Genomic DNA, 16,836 nt, shown 5'->3' with positions numbered 1-16,836 from the left:
ACTTCTGAAAGTGATGCTGGTAGGCCAATGGAAGGGCACTCTTCCTGCTAAACCAAGCAAAAAGCAATAGTCCAATGCAGTGAAGGGGACACTGTGATGTAGGAGGCACGTTTGGAGGAGACATTAAATCTTAGTCTTGACTTACTGTGGCCATTAAAGTTCTCATGGCACTCATCGGAGGAGTAGGGGAATTAACCTGTTGGCAGAATTCCCAGGCTGAGCCTCAAAAGCTTACAGGCAAGGCTTCATCCTCTACAGTTGACTGGCTGCCGAATTACTTGCATTCTCCAGCGTACTTGTTTCCCTGGGTTATCATTTCAAAAGTGAGATGTGTTCTCAATTGACCTTCCTGGTTAAATAAAGGCTAAGTAAAAAGCATGGGGAACCAGTCATGTCTCATGTCAGGATTGTGCTCCATGTGATTGCAAGAGCAACATGGATTGAATATGAACATGCTAAACATGAACAGGGTCTCACTTTTTGTGTGACGCTGTGACCATCTCATCTGAATATGAACCCACAATGTTATGTTATATATTATAATGTATATATGTGAAAATTCATTTTAAATGGTATAATACTTCATACAATGAGAAAAGAGCTTGAACTCACCTTATGTGGACACGTGGGGGGGACGGAGCTGAATGACTTGTCCGGAGTCTGACTCTGATTCTACAACAGAAACACAGCTGTCTTAGTTGCTGTTGCTTTTGGAGATGTTTTAACCTCTTTCCTACACAAGACTACCTCAAGACTGTGACAAGGCTGTGACAAACTTGAAAAACCTTTGATGCATCTTCATTTTTTCAATTGCTTAATAATTTTGCAGCATTCATACTGATAAGTACACAGAAAATGCACACATATTACTTTCAATCCTAAAGGAATAGTAAAACATATTAGCACGTTAATGCAGGGTTTTTAAAAATACGTGAATGGCGTTTGTCTGCACAGCGATGCAATTTAATATCCTTTTGGTCGATTCTGCTGGTTCATCTCACGCGCTATTCTTTTGGTGTAAGAGATCATCAAAACACTACTGCATTTTAATTGCAAAAAGGTACTTGTCAGACACCAAGCATCACCACTGTTCACCACTTGTTGTACATCTTGTTTGCATGGAAATTAATGCTCTGAACAGCACACTGATATTTTGCTTTGATTCTTTTCCTTTTTTATTATACAACACTGAAAAGACAAATAATTACTGCATGGCTCATTTTCATCCCTTTGTTCAATATGAATGAATTTTAATAATTCATTTTCAATGTTTGTTGAGATTTAACCATTTCAATGAACTGAGTGGGAGTCTGGGTGTCAGGCTCTCTGAATGCACAGTGAAGCCATACTCGCACAACACATGTGCTTGAAAATTGGACCCTTAGAAAGCGCACCACAATCATGTCCTTTGATATCTTTGTATTAGAACACACACAGGAAATATGCTCAGTGTCTAATCGCATGCATTTGTTGAATAACAAATTGAAATGTACAAATGGATATGTTGACACATGGACTGTCTATGATTAAATATAGGCTACAAAGTGACCTGCGAAAGATGGAGTTTTAACCATCTACAATCTTCCATTCTTGTGAACAATTAAATAGCCTAGCATCTAACTAAGCAACATGCAAAAATAAGTATGCTTACATTGATTATTTGTTAATCAGTCAAGAGCAAATTATACACTTACATGTTACATCTTGTTTTATATACATAAATCTATCATCTATTCATAATCTATCAATCTATCAATCTATTCATAAAAAAATGAAACAGTTCAGATTAAATTCCTTTGCTCAAGGCTACAATAGCAAAACCCTCTTTAGGATATGACTCTGTAACCAAGATCCATAGATCCTTAAATATATTTACAGTATGTGCTATGGCATCCCTTAAAAGTGCATACATCCGCAATCCCCCTTTACTCATGTATTAAAATCTCTGCTCTGTCATCTATTTTATGTCTGTCTGTATTTTTATGTCTGTTTTAATGCCTTTCCTGTACAAGGAGCCATCCTATACATGATGTCAGAGATTTGTGCTCTTCATTTATGTTAAGCAATTTATGTGAATTACTGCATTCCATTACTGAACATAACACTGAAGTATGACATATTTGTACATCCACAGACTTGAAACAGATGTTTGTCATATTGTGTGCAATAATTAATGTCACATACATAAAAAACAACACAAAAAAGGTTTACATCAGGTATGGAAAGTTGACAAGCCAAGAGCAGATGGGCCTGCTGACTACCGAATATGTAAGGATTTCACATATTAACAAAAAATATGAGCCATATTGAGATCATCTGAGATTTTCCAAAGACACAGTAATACAGCTGCAATCACTACAGGAAGAGGCCTCTCTCTCTTTATATCTGTCGCTCTCTACCCCCCTTTCCCTCACTCTCTCTCATATTCTCTGTCTCTCTCTCAGGATATCGCAGAGACCAAGCAGGTGCCGCCAGTCAGACCTTCATATCCAATTATCTTCCTGTGGCATGGCTAATGCTCCCTGACACTATTAATGGTTTCCTTATGGTATCAGCGAATGAGATGAAACACTGAACTGTCCAGACTTCAACATCTATATTTCATTGCCACTTAGAGGCACTGAGAGTTGGCACAAACCACAGGACAAGACAACATGGCTTTACCCGCTGCACCCTCCACACGGCACCTCTTAAAAGATAAATGAGCAATGACTGGTTTTGGACCTGTTTTGTTTGTTTTGTTTTGTTTTAATGAGCAGCAAAGTCTTTGCCTTTGTCCTTTGTGACTCTACCCAGGTAGAATAAGCCTGTGAAAAGATTTCAAAGATGACTTGATGAATGTTTGACACAAATGTGTCTCAAGCTTTCTGTTCATGTCTCCATAATGTCAAATCCTTCTACCCAGTGGTAGTCCAGTAGTGAAACCAAATGAAGGTCAAATGTATATAGTTGGAAGGAGGAAAGAAAGGGCATGCTCATGTAAGAGAAACAAAAGTCAGCATTCTGTCTGCTCTAGTTCTTTAAGTCAGACTTTCTACAGACGTTTTTACAGCCAGTTACAGAAATGATTGTCATTTTTCAATCATGCTTAAGTGTGATTGGTTTATCTGTTTATTTACATTGTATAATTCCAATTACAAAAAAAAGTCTTTACAGTTTGTCACTTGTGATAGCAAAGTTTGGATGAGTCATCTTCGGCTTTTGATTCACTGCATATGAATGTGTACTTTAAAGTATCTTACATTGTGCCACAGTAAAAACCTTCTTGTTACAGTAAATCCTCATAAAGTCAGCCAGTTTTCTCCTGTCCATTCAATAGATGTGTTCAATAAGACTTCAGTTCCTTAAACCATTAAATTGAATGTGTGTGTGTTTTCTTATAGGATTATGTGAATCTAAATTGATCAAAGCGGTTAAAAAGATTGCTTGATATAATAATACTTGACTTGTACACATTCTTCTCTCTTCCTCTTTTAAGCAGAGCAGAGTGTGATGCAATTAAATGTAATGCTGAGGTTCCTTAAGGTTTGCAAGCGTTACTGTAGGCAAATTTCAAATCTTTCAATAAAGCTTTAAGGGGATAGCATGTTCTAATAACAAAACATTTGTAAGAGATTTGTTTTAAAGTGCTGATCGGACTTGCATATTCCTGGACATATTGTGGCAATCATGCATGACAGAAAGGATCAGAATATGCTCTGCATCAATCCACAACTGCTATGCTGAGAGCAGTATTATTCAGTGTCCTTATAGTACACACAGCTCAAGTTCAATTTCCAGTATTCCTGACCTTTAGGAAATACTTCCCACCTTGTATCACAGCATACAAACACCACAGAAATGATGAACAAATAAACGCATATACAAAAGCTTGTGGCTGTTTAAACAGGAAACTACAACAAAGGAAGTTCAATGGTATCACACTTCTTGGTCACCCTTCAAAGTTTCCCCAACTCATAATTGATCATCGCTTCACAGCTCATCATCCTTGGCTACACTGTGTTTCAGGTGGTTCTGAAAATCACTGGGCTCTGCCTCTTCAGTTACATCAAAAAAGCTCATTGGAGTACTAGAGGCTGCAATGTGCCATAATCTCCTCGCCTGTGGTGTAGAAACCCCTAACTAAAACTCAGTGTGCTCCAGTTACAAAGGGGTTGCACTCTGAGATGACAGCTTCCACGCAAGAGCATGGGGACACTGAGACAGCCTGCTTCTGGTGAGCTCATTTGCTAAGCTGTCTGAATCCTCTCTTTTCTGACTGTGGGCCTCAGCACTGCGAGAAGCCTCAATTAAAGCTCTCATTGAGGGCGGTGTTAAGAGACACATATCTCAAAGCAAAAGAGACTCTGGCCTTGTCAAGCCTATTATTGTCACTTTTCAAGGAGACACACCTTTCCTCTCAGTAGCTGGCCTCTGTGCCTACGGTGCATTCATGTATACATGAAAAACGTGAATTATTATGTCAAATTTGTAAACACTCAATATTGTCTTTTATATTGTTCTGAAATGAGGCTTGATTTTAGTGATAGAAATAGCCTGCACAATAACATGTAGGCACTTATGCACAGACTGTGAATGGCGGTCTGTAGCTCATAATGTGTTTAATCTCACCACCTACGACGGAGGGGGTGCTGCCATACTCTCCCACCCGTCTATTCCTCAGGCAGTAATGAGTTTATTTGCAATGTCTTTTAACAGGATTAACTGCATTAAAAAAATCACATCTCATTCTCTCAGCAAAACCAAACAAAGCTGTACACAAAAAACAGGCTCATTTATCACTGTGGTAGAAAAGCCTGTCTGTAATGTTCAACAAATGCATAAATATCACTACTAAAAAAATGCACTGTTTGAATCTAAATGTGCCCATTGATTTTTAAATCAGAACAGAATGACTGAGTGTGACAACAGTAGTCTCGTAAGGCACCTAAGGGGCACTCGTTTGTAGAGAGAAACTGGAATGATTTGTCTTGTCTCAGATTTTGTCCAGTCCAGCCTCTGTCTGAGTGATAATGTCCCAAACTGAGGCCTAGGTTTTAAAAAATGGTTCTCATATGGGGCACTGTGGGACCTTAAATCATACACAAATCCACAGTTATAATGTATCGCATTGTAACCTGCATCTCACCATGAAATAAAAAAAGTGTCTCCAGCTGGGTTCTGACCGCATCGTGTCAAACGTCTCATATTAAATAGGTAACTTAAATATTAAACTGAACATAAGTAAATAAATAAATAGCAAATAAAAAATAAAAAAGCAAATATTATGACCTAAACACACTTTAATCTGCAAACTCTTGTAACTGTGAAAACACTTTTAAATAGGCCTTTCCACACTGGTCAAAAAAAAACAATGTGAAATCCCGAAACCAGACCAAAAGTGTTTGGTCGCTTACCAGATTAGCCTCAGACAGGGATTTACTCATTTCTGATCTTAGTGAGAAAAGGGGCCTTGGCGGGATACAACGTGAACAAAGCAGTATTTTTGTGGAAATGAGAGCTGAGAGGAGCTGGGAGAGATGTGCGTGCTAAGCGGTTATACATCAATGTTTCCAAACAGAAAATCTCATGCCAAAAGGGTGCATAGCTTGAGTGCTTGATCTGTTGGTGTGCTGTGTAAATTCAGCTCCTGCTTGCAGTGCCAAACAGGATCTCACTCCTTTCAAAGTAAACAAACATAATGGAGGTAATTCACAAAAGTGCTATTTTATTAGTCTGTGACAATCACTTTGAAAGTATGACAGATTTGCACTCTCCATGGATAGATCAAGTGTTTTATGATGTCATTTTTACTTACAAGAATTGCATGTTCACACTAAAAGACCATTTTTAAAAATGAAAATAAAATATAAATGCTGTCAAATGCAACATACATTATATAAAGGCCTTTCTTTTTCACTCATTTCATTCCTCCATTATTAAAATACCTGCTCTTCATAATTAGACCTTGATTACTTATTCATAATCAACTACCCTTTTGTTTTCACTCTCATAACTCTTTTTAGTACTAAATGTGAACTTGTGAATATGATAGAAGACAGGAAAAGGGGATTTTTCAAAGATATGAAATATTGCTTGTATTTTTGGTAATTGCTGAGATGCATATTGATTTGTCATTATGTATTGCATAATAATAAGTTAGCAATTACAAATAATTTTTCTCACTCTTATTTTTGCCCTTTTCCTACAAGGCAAGTGTAAAACCTAGTTGTGACAAGAATGGCTGGAGCCCCAGAGATTTTCAAAAGAAAAGCCTCTCTTGGTCACAGCATGGCTCTCGGTCAGCTTTGAGTTTTATTCCACAAAAGAAAATTAGTCAGCGGCCTTTCTTGTATCCCCCGTTCCGTTGTCCTGTTTGTAGCAACTCGTTGCTAAGGCGCACTGGCATGTTCTCCCCATCATACACCAGGTGGGGAAGATTGGCCATAGCTGAGGCTGACTCGTTATCAAACAAGCGTCTCATTCACCCCTGCCTATAAAGCACGGGGCACATTGGCACATTGGCATTGGGCGGCAGCCGGCCTCACTGGCATTCTCCGCTCATACAAGGGGACTTTATGCCGTCTACTTCCTGGCAGCTTCTCTAAAGGGCCTGACATTGAGTAAGCTGCTCCTGGTTTTTCTCCACCTTTATACTACGTTGTAACAGAAAACACAGCAGTATTTCATGTGCTGGGGAAAAAAGGAAGACATTATTTTTTTTACGTGTATAGAGTGTTTTTGATCATGTGTATCAAGTGTTTTTGATCTCACTGCAGATTTTTTTTTTTTCATTTTTTTTTTCAATCTCTGTGAGTCACATTGCCGGGGGCACTTTATAGTATGACAAGGGAAGATGACAGTTGGAGAGATCGGAGAATGTTAAAAGGAAGAAAAAAAAAGTTTTTAGGAGTATTTCCCTTTACAAGAGGCTTACTTTCCACTTTACAAGATGCTTAGAGCAATACCTGAAGCAATTGCTCTCGTTCTGTTTAATGCATGTCTTAAGTGTCATATATGTGAGGGGTGGGGTGGAGGTTGAGGCGGGTATTGATGTGTGCAGCAGCTAAATTTATGGACCGGTATTTCCAATTCTGCAGTCCTGAATATCATTGGATGTCTAGAATTTTGCACAGAGAAAGTAAGGTCTTGACCACTTTGACCAATCAAGTCATAAATTAGCCATGGTTTTGAAGAGGTCTCAGGGGGCAGGATTCAATCACATGATGTACACATATGGCACATTATCCTTTTTAGGAATAATGACTTTAAGAAAGTGTTTTAGTATTTCACAGCTTAGACAACATCATGGGGTAAGCAGTCACTGAAAGTAACTAAAAGTATTTGGTAAGATATACACCAGGGGTGTGACCAGGGCTGCGCAAAGTCACTGCATTCTTCTAGAAACTTGTGACTACTGGGTCAGCCAAGCACATTTCCCTGTGGCTAACATTCTCAACATTTGGAGAGGAAGAAGCCCCATTACATTCCTCAAAAATAAAGAAAAGTCATGCTGTTCCCACGCTGACCTGAGGTATTCAATAAGCAATGGTTTTGCAACAAAGTAGCTTTACAGGATTCTTCGCAAGAATGTAAGTCCTATCATTTTCACAAGCTTTGGCCAATATGTGGTTAACATCCCTTTACAATTATTTAGAGCTATTTGAGCTATGCTATGAAAGAGTGCATTGTACATTTCTTGCATTTCTCACTGAGTGGAATATTTGTCTATGTGGTTGATACTGGACTGAGATTCAATAATTACATGTTGTGGAAACAAGACTCATTGTAGATGCTTTCTTTTTAAAAGGCTTTTCAGTGTTTTCTTATTTCCAATTAATTTCAGTGCCAGATAAAACCATGGCATATCAAGACAATTATTTTGATGCCGCTTTGGGCGACAAAACATTTCAATTTGACTGGCCTACCTGAAAGTACTGCTTAGGCGTGGTTTCAGGCAGAAACCATCAAAGACTGATTGAATATCATTTTAATAACAAACAAACCCTACAAGCCATCCAAAATCCCTCTGCCACATTTTTATACTGACCGTGTCAGTCAAAACACAAAAAATAAAGAAACAAGAAAAGAAACATCGCCTCGGAAGCATTGCATAAAGAACATATCTCCAGAGTATTCCAATTCATTTCAGACAGCTGTGGACTAATGCTTGAGGAATCTGTAAATTCATGTATTGCAGATCTGAATCAAATTTAATCAAAGATGAATGCCTCTCAAATTGATGGCACTAGTTACATATTAAGTTGAAGCACAGTCCTTAATATAAGAACCAGTTGTGATCCATGAGGGTCTAAGTTAATATCTGTAAAAAATAGCCCCTTGCATCAAACTATACATGTTTTAATCAGCATACATATTTTAAAATATATTTTCTTCCAGTTTCTTCCAGTGAATACAGTAATGGCTGAATCATAGCAACCCAGGTACATCACATTAGCGTGAGTATTCACTCAAGGTTCACAAGGTGACAGAAAGAAACCCCGTGCATGCTGAGTCACATTTGCAGCCAGTAACTGCATTGCCACGGTGACACTGCCTGAGACCATGGATGGAAACTCATTTACATAAGGAACTGGCCAAAGACTCCAGCCCACAAAGCCCTGCCTCAGATGAAGAAACTGATACTCGTAATGCCATTCACCTTTATGGAGCTTGTTTATGATCTATTTTTATTTATTTATTTTATGAGGGGCCTGCTGCCTGTGGTGGTCTGGGACTCGGGCTTGCAGTAAAATGCTTTGGCTGCTTGATGTATAGTCAACAGTGTGTATTCGACAAATGTTCACAAGAACTCTGTAATGTTCTGCCAGTTCGAGTATGGGTCTGGCCTCACTTCATATAACGGAAACACTGGTCCTTGAAGTCCCGTGGTTTTGATTTTATCCGATTCCTTATGTGTATCACTTGATCATTTATCATGCTCAATCAAGGCAAGTAACTAGATATATAAGATGCAGAGTATTCTTAGGGCTCTTTGCAGGGTTGCGGAAGTCCAACAGCTAAAAGGGTTCTAACTTATTGAAAAGGAGCATTCCAACATATCTATAATGCCATAAATGCATTACTTTACAGCATTATACAGGGTGTGTATATATAATTGTGTGTGACTTAGTAGTATTTTTTTTCTTAAATACATGAATACAAATCCAATTTACATATTACCAAACATGAACACAGAAAAAGCATATGCTTTACAAATAATTACTTTTCATGACAGCCGTATACAACTGTTGTCAGTGGAAATGATAGTATTTCCTGTGATAAATGTACCATAGCTTTCTTTCTGCGTAAAACGGGATCATGTAACTGGATCATACCAACCAGTTTACTTCAACTCTAATTCTTGGTGCAGACAACTTTTACATCTGTGAGGAAAAGCTAGCTAACAGGTGGAAAATGGTTGAAGTCATTTTATGACCTCACAAATTTCTCAGCTGGCTAATGTTTGTTATGATAGCAAACTAAGTCTGTCCTGTAATGATATAACAAGCTGGATATCTATATAGGAACTACATAATGTATTGAATGTACATTTTCATATATACATACATACACACACATATGATAATGGTACACTGTAGGTACTCTTTGCATGAAAGCTATAAACCACTCCCAGCTAAAGGGATGTAAAGCAAATCTTTGGTGTCTAACAAATCAGTTCCACAGGCATACTACATATTCTTAGAACTGAATTGATATTTGTGGTTCATACTTCATGCATACAATCCATTTAAACAGCTAGATATATTTACTGAATCAATGCAGGTTACAAACCTTCCTCAAGACTATAAAGTCAGTGTCCCCTGGGGCACATGAATCTGCTATCTTCTGCAATTCAAGTTCCTTAACCACCACGGTAGTAATATACTTCATCACTTAGCCACTAGGATGTCCATTATAGTAATCATACATATTCTACTACGTACATAATATTATATTACTATTACGTTGTCTAGGCTTTTGTATTACTGTTGTCGTAACTGAAAGGGTGAATGTCCAAGAAAAAGCTGCCTTCTGTTGTAATACAGATTAAGTTCACTCTAGACACTGGTTGCACATACCCTGGCCTGTTTTGTCCTAGGGAAAGGTATTGGAAGTGCACTCAACCCCACCCCCCAGTCTTTGACATCGCTGTCTACAGTGATATTTGATACACAGCATCAACAGTTTTATTTCCATACCAGACAAAAAAATCTTGCACAGGACACATTTTCACTTTGGCTGTGTTTGTAGGGCCTAAGATGTTTTTGAGAATGTCATATTGCTGAGCAAGGGCCTTTCATTTTAGTTGAAAGGTAGATTAGATAAAATCCAATAAATGTAAATACATGACATCAAGTTGTGTGTGTGTAGATTGAAACTGAGACGTGTTTGATTTATGTGACTCAGGGTGCAAAATAAAAAAAATAAATAAATAAATTTACAAAATCAAACCTATACAGCCTTAAGGAAGCTTTAACACCTCTCTTTGATTGCATCCCACAGATTAGCAATGTTTTTGGCAGCTCATTAAAATTCCATTTCCCTGCCTCCTAGGTATATAACCTTATACATTTGTACAGGTCTCTTAACCAATACATCTCAGTTGTCAGCTATGATTAAAATTAAAGAAGAAGGGAGTGTAACTGTGGTGAAAATTGCCTTTCATTAGCTTCTAAATGCAATAACTGGCATATGTTGCACACTGGCAAGGTAATTTCTTCCCTAAAATGCATACTGTGCAGTCTACTCCCTGTTGGGCCCAAACGGCCTGTTTTTAGCTCTTCCGTCTACTTTACACTCCAGGTTTAACAGGGCTCTGTTTTATTTCAAGTGGGATCCCAAGAGTCCATCCACTCTAAAGAACCTCACCCAAATAAGCAGAATTAAATGCAAGGGCTGTTTTCTTCCCTGCATGATATCCGGTATGTATTTTGCTCACGAGATCCTGACTGATTGTTCAAATTATATCTGGAGGCATTTGAGAGGGAATGAACACATACAGTACAGTTGACCATGCATATTTAATGCAAAAATATCTAAATAATGCATAAAGAGACCCCCAAAAATATATAAAATTTTCTAAAAATTATTGTGCAGCAGGGCTTGGATTTCATGGCCTGAATATCTGGGCATCTAAAAATGTGCACCGGGTCACCCGAATGTTCAAAGTTAGTAAAGGGCATCAAGCAACATTCATTTACATATAAAAAAAACTGTTGTTATATATATTTTAGCGTCAAAAGTATTTTTTCTTTTCCATTGACTTTATATTCAGAGTAATGCATAAAGAGATATTAGCACATTTCTTGACTATGCCTTGAATAGTAGCATCAGTACAATCTTACATCTGGCCAATTTGCATTTGAAAGACATTTTTATCTTTAAAAAAAGAAACCAAAGCCTGACAACAGTGCATTCAACCTTAATTCACATCTTTGTGATGGTTTGTAAATACATGGGCTTTAGAGGAATAACTCAATGAGAAATCCAGATAGAAAACATAGTTACTGCATAACTGTATAACGCTTCTACCATGCTATAACGATGATCTACACACGTGTGTGTCTTTGTAAAAACACAAACTGGTAAGTGGGAACTGGGAATCCCTAGTTGTGTAGGTTAGCTAGGAACCGAAGAAAATTTCTACTTGTTCTGAGTTGCTTCCTCATGTTTTGTGTCCGAAGGCAACAATGCAATCATCACAAATTCAGCTGAGAGAGTATAGATCCCATATCAGCTGCTGTGTTCACGGTAGATGACTTTCATAAAGGATTTTATTTATATATATATATATATATATATATATATATATATATATATATATATATGTACACACACACACACACACACACCCTCAAATGTCTGCATGATCTATTTATATCGAGACCATAGCAATTAACTGCAATATATATTCCTGGACTGGGACAAGAAGCAGGGAGCTCAGCATTATTGAAAGCTAATTTATCCGCCCCTTCAAATGCCAATCAGACTGGGTTGTCCTTTTGACAAGGAATTAGGTGATTCCGTCTCAAAATGCATCATTTAAATGGCCTATTTGCCCTCCAGAGATACAATTCAGCATCACAGTATCAGAGCGCAGTTGTTATGTCCACTATGAGGTCCGCTAAGACTCTGCTGCTACTAATGTCACATACTGAGTCTCTAATGTTCATTCTTTGCAACTAAAAATACGTGGGTCAGAAATGCAAGTGCCGAGAGCTGGTTGCCTTCAGTTTTCTCATTTACAATTACCTCCTGACCAGACCAATCATCAACCCTGGATGTCACCATCTGACCAGAAAAACTCCCTTCATCAATGCCCACCTTTGGTCAGATCATCACTATGCTGACCTGCACCTGTCGCTTCATGGAAAATAGTAGGAGAGACCATTTACTCTGCTCCTATTTAACTCTGCAAGTTCAGACTCATAATTCAGTGCTATCCTGCTTTGACTATCACAGCTCTGTTCTGGCTGTATTCACTACCAAAGCCACTGCAAAACCATTGCACTGGCTGGAGAAATATACCTCCTTCATGTTCAGACTCTCATTTCTCCTAACAGACTGGCTCATGCCCTGCACTTCTCCTCCACTGGTCATTTGTCTGTTCCTCCACCCCATGGCTCCACTACAAGGACATGCTCGTTTTCAGTGTTGACCACCCACTTGCTCAAAATATTCTTATACATTGCAAATACACACCCCTTCAGAGTACATCTGAGTTCATCTTCATCTGCTGAAATCTGCCTGCTAAACAAAGGTCTGTGGAGCATCTATGTTATTTTTTAAACAGTGCACAAATATAGGACGCATACACAACTTCCCAATGTGTCATTTTTTACTGTATATTTTTCAAGCTTCTTTTAGGCAAGCGTGCCTGGTTCCTGTCGACGATTTATCAACTCCAGCATGCTCTTGGTGCCAGCACTACTGAGATAAGGGTAGTGAGCCTCTCTGATCCGGGCAGCACCAAGAGACTGGGCCAAGTGTCAGAGGCACTCTACTCTGGGACAACGGGGCTTCTGACTGCTGCCAAAGCCAAGGACTCCTGGGGAAGAAGAACCAGCTTTGCAGAACCCGTCATCTGCCATAGAGCTCTCCCACTGCAATGTGTTCTAGTTGATATAATTAACAGTGAATTGGGCAGTTTTTGTTTACAATTTTGAGTCATTTACTAATATTACACAGTAGTAAAAACCCCTTTGTTTATGATCTTTTTGAAGGCCATGTCAAAGATGACCCAAGTGACCACACATCCGTTTACATTTGGTTTTGCCTCTCACACTCATGTCTACACCAGAAATGAACACCCTAGGAGTCAAACAGAGCTGCGAAAATGAAAATGTGAAAATGAGTGAATCTGCAATGCTCTGTGAAGCTTCATTATCATACTGAACTTATCTGAGGCATCAGATGCATGACTGCAATGTATCAGAGGATCTTGCCAGCGACACCTCCCTGTTGGTAAATTCAGTTTATTACGGTATGCTTTTTTGTTGCATGAGTAAATGTCAGAAGAGTGCTCTATAATACAAGCAACTGCTTTTGCTTTCCATGTTATTTGCCTGTACTGCCATATACTGAAAAGGATATCAAATCATAAGCAGTAGTTCATCAACATTTAGACAATATCACACAGAAATGTACTTTATCAATATAATATCAATTTTCACAAATGTAAACCATTTGTGGGCTGAAATAAATGGTTTAAAATCATTATTAAAATAAGAAGTGCAATAAGGGTAAGTGTAATAACATGCCAGCATCAACATGTTATTCTCCACTTAGGTAATCCAGTAAAATTGATGACTATTGAAATGTTATTATTTTGTTTATTAACTATGTAAAAAAACAAACAGACTAAAAAAATCACAAAAAATGAAACTTTTTATGTAGTAGAGCAGGGTTCTGCACAAATCTCCCCTTTAAATTGCTGCTGTTAAATTGGGCAGCATTGGCAGTGTGAACTTTGACCAAGACTCAAGTAGGGGTTACCATAACAATGTAGGAGGATGAATAAGCTAGGCTCTTACAATTGAGGCAGTGAGGACTGACAACAGCAGGTGCTGATCCTGGATCAGTTTCAGCTTTTTTGACATATATGGTCAGGGTCACGATCATGGTTCGATTATCTTCTCCAGGATCAGCCTGGAGGAGCTTTCCATCCGGCATAATTAGCTGAAACACAACTACTTTCTACAACAGGCCAAAGGAGTATTGCTGTTCAAAACATAAATCTGCCTTCCTTACTACTGTAGCCCATGTGAAAAAAGTTTATATTAAAAAGGACAAAATAGTGTAAAGTCAACTCAAGAGAGCCATACACACATATTTTAAGCCCCCCCCCCCCCCCCCCAAAAAAAAAAAGTTGTATATTTACAATATGATTGCATCTATTTTTAATATTTTGTTTACAGGATGTTTACTTCAAAAATGGCCCTACGTGTTTGCAATTCAAACAGGGTCCAGTGTTATTTGCTGGACAGAGCATAGGATGAGCAATTCATGGACATGTGTGTAACTGAATCTGGCATGCCCTGGCACCTTTTTTTTTTTTTACAGTGTTATCAGCTCTTAATTGGCTTTCATGTGATGAGGGAGACAGTGAGGTTTCGCCATTCTTTCAAATGTGGGGCTGTGTGACTGTGGCAGGAGTTTCCCCCTAAATTGTCATCAGAGAATGACTTAACATAATAAGGATCGAGCTCAGCATTGTCGTCTGATACTTCCTCCTCAATATTACTATCACGGTCAAAGAGGTGCGATAGAATATGGCCAAATATCTTTGTGTGCGTGTGTGTGTGTGTAGGTGTGTGTGTGTGTGTGTGTGAACATGTGTGGGGGCAGAAGCGTGAATCTGAGCTACCACAGACAAATAGTACCCTACTATATATGTGTGTGGGTGTGGGTGAAAACTTCTCTTAGCTCTGGGAGATAAAAATCAGTGTTTTGAACCAAGAGTGTATGTATGTGTGGTGTAGTTATGGGAGATGGCAAGGTGGAGAAAGCTAGGGGGTGGGAACAGCATAAAACATAAGATAAGAAATTCTATTTACTGTCAGAATACAAAACCCAATTCATATGCTTTGAGTCAAATTGACCTGAAAAAAAACAATGTTGTATTTTTTTTCAGTTTTTTTTCCCTAACTTAAAAGATTAGATAATGTTTCATCCTAAAAATACATAAATAAGTAAATAAATAAACAACATTTTAGTGATGTTGAACTCTGAATCACAAATCTCTGACCCTTAACATCACAAGAGGGTTAAGCCACTACTTGTTTACTGCCAAGATCTTACTTTCTCTCCATCAACTGGATAAACAACTTTCTTTCTTATGTTCTTAAAGTTTCTTCTTCCATTTCCTTCCAATTTCATGAAACAATTCTTAATACATTCCATCCTGCATCCCCATCTGTGCAGTTTGAATCTGTTAAAATCCATTGCTCCTCTCCAAAAAAAAAAAAAAGAAAAGAAGAATCACCCCGTTGTTCCCAAAATGATTTTCTTGTGCTTTGGGGAACAGGAAATAAAAATACAGATCTGTGTCAGCCTCAGACCTCTGATTGGTGAAAAATGAAGAAGCCTCAAGGTGAAGTGTGTGGCACCACCTCTCTGATCGGCAGAATCTTTTAAGCCTGAATTGAAGAGTATTTTGGTGCATCTTAACTGTGCCTTTTTGGGAGCGGTTTTGGGAAGCAGGTCAATGGTTTAAACACAGATGAGCAGAATGAGAAGTCCACATGAAAGCATGTGAGGCAGTATTTGTTACAAACCCTCTTTGATGGTGCACAAATCAACAGAGCTCATATGGCAGTTTGCCAGGTGGCAAGTTTGATTTTAAGGTTATTGGTTTCTCTAATTAGCAAAGGAAATGTAAAGGTTTCAATTAGGGAACAAAGGAAAAGACCTCATTTGGAAGTGAAATTGGCAACTGTATATGCAAATCATCATCTGTTCTCTAAATTATATACCAGCCAGCATTGGTGCACATCAGACAATTGCACTTTCCTCTCTGAGTTGCAGAATTTAAATAAATAAATAATCGAATAAATAAAATTTACTCAAAAAAAAAAAAAAACATTTGGAAGACTGATTTCCATTTTACAATACAATTGCCCTGATTCATGTATCCAAATTAGCAATACATTAAAGCTGTAGACCCATTCGCTCAATATGGTTCCGTAATACCATACAATGGCTCCTTAACCTGTGATGTAGTCCTTTGTACATGCATGCATATGCCATTTAGCCACTGTGGTATTAATTTGGCTGGTTTAGCTTATTTACAAGTGCAGTGTGCTCCTGCAACTAAAATATTATAATGATGAGATCTAACAATTTCCCTGCACACTCAGTACGGCCTTCTGTTCTGTTCTAGTCATTGTAAAAACCAATAAAACCATACATATCATACCCCATTATGATTATGGCTTTTCATGTGAATAATACCTCCATTTGAAGAAAACACTCTGACTGGCTCATTTCCACATTTTAGGTTTTGATCCATTACCAAGTTAAGCAGCAAGCTGGCATAGCTGCCCAAAATAGCTAGTTTACCTGATGGTGGAGGGTGAATAGCAAGAACAATAGTTAAATCACAACACAAATTACAGCACTGTTATTTGTAACTGTACCTGAATTCTCCATTTATTTTCATTAAAGCAGACCAATATTCACTTAAAAATAGATTAAAAAAAATTAAATCTCAGAAAAGATGCTGCCATGAAAGAACTATCTTCAAGCATGGAATACCAAAATCATAAAGTGACAACCATAATGGGAATACAAAAAGTCATTTTATGACATTTAAGTAGGATCAGTAACGTTTATATAATGTTCATCTCAAATCTA

At 38.0% G+C, this 16,836-nt stretch overlaps 1 protein-coding gene across 1 annotated transcript in view; it reads right to left on the bottom strand.

The window, feature by feature from the left end:
• The window catches only part of pcdh11 (protocadherin 11), a 202,747-nt gene that overhangs the window by 121,590 nt on the left and 64,321 nt on the right, over nucleotides 1-16,836 (bottom strand). Inside the window, exon 4 of the mRNA XM_036548209.1 lies at nucleotides 613-672. Coding sequence (XP_036404102.1) covers nucleotides 613-672 — 60 coding nt within the window. The remainder of the gene's footprint in view (nucleotides 1-612; nucleotides 673-16,836) is intronic.

This window comes from Megalops cyprinoides, chromosome 16 (genome assembly GCF_013368585.1).
Source record: "Megalops cyprinoides isolate fMegCyp1 chromosome 16, fMegCyp1.pri, whole genome shotgun sequence".
Lineage (NCBI taxonomy): Eukaryota > Metazoa > Chordata > Actinopteri > Elopiformes > Megalopidae > Megalops > Megalops cyprinoides.
Note: the sequence above shows the minus strand (reverse complement) of the source record. Positions and strands in the feature narration are given on the sequence as shown.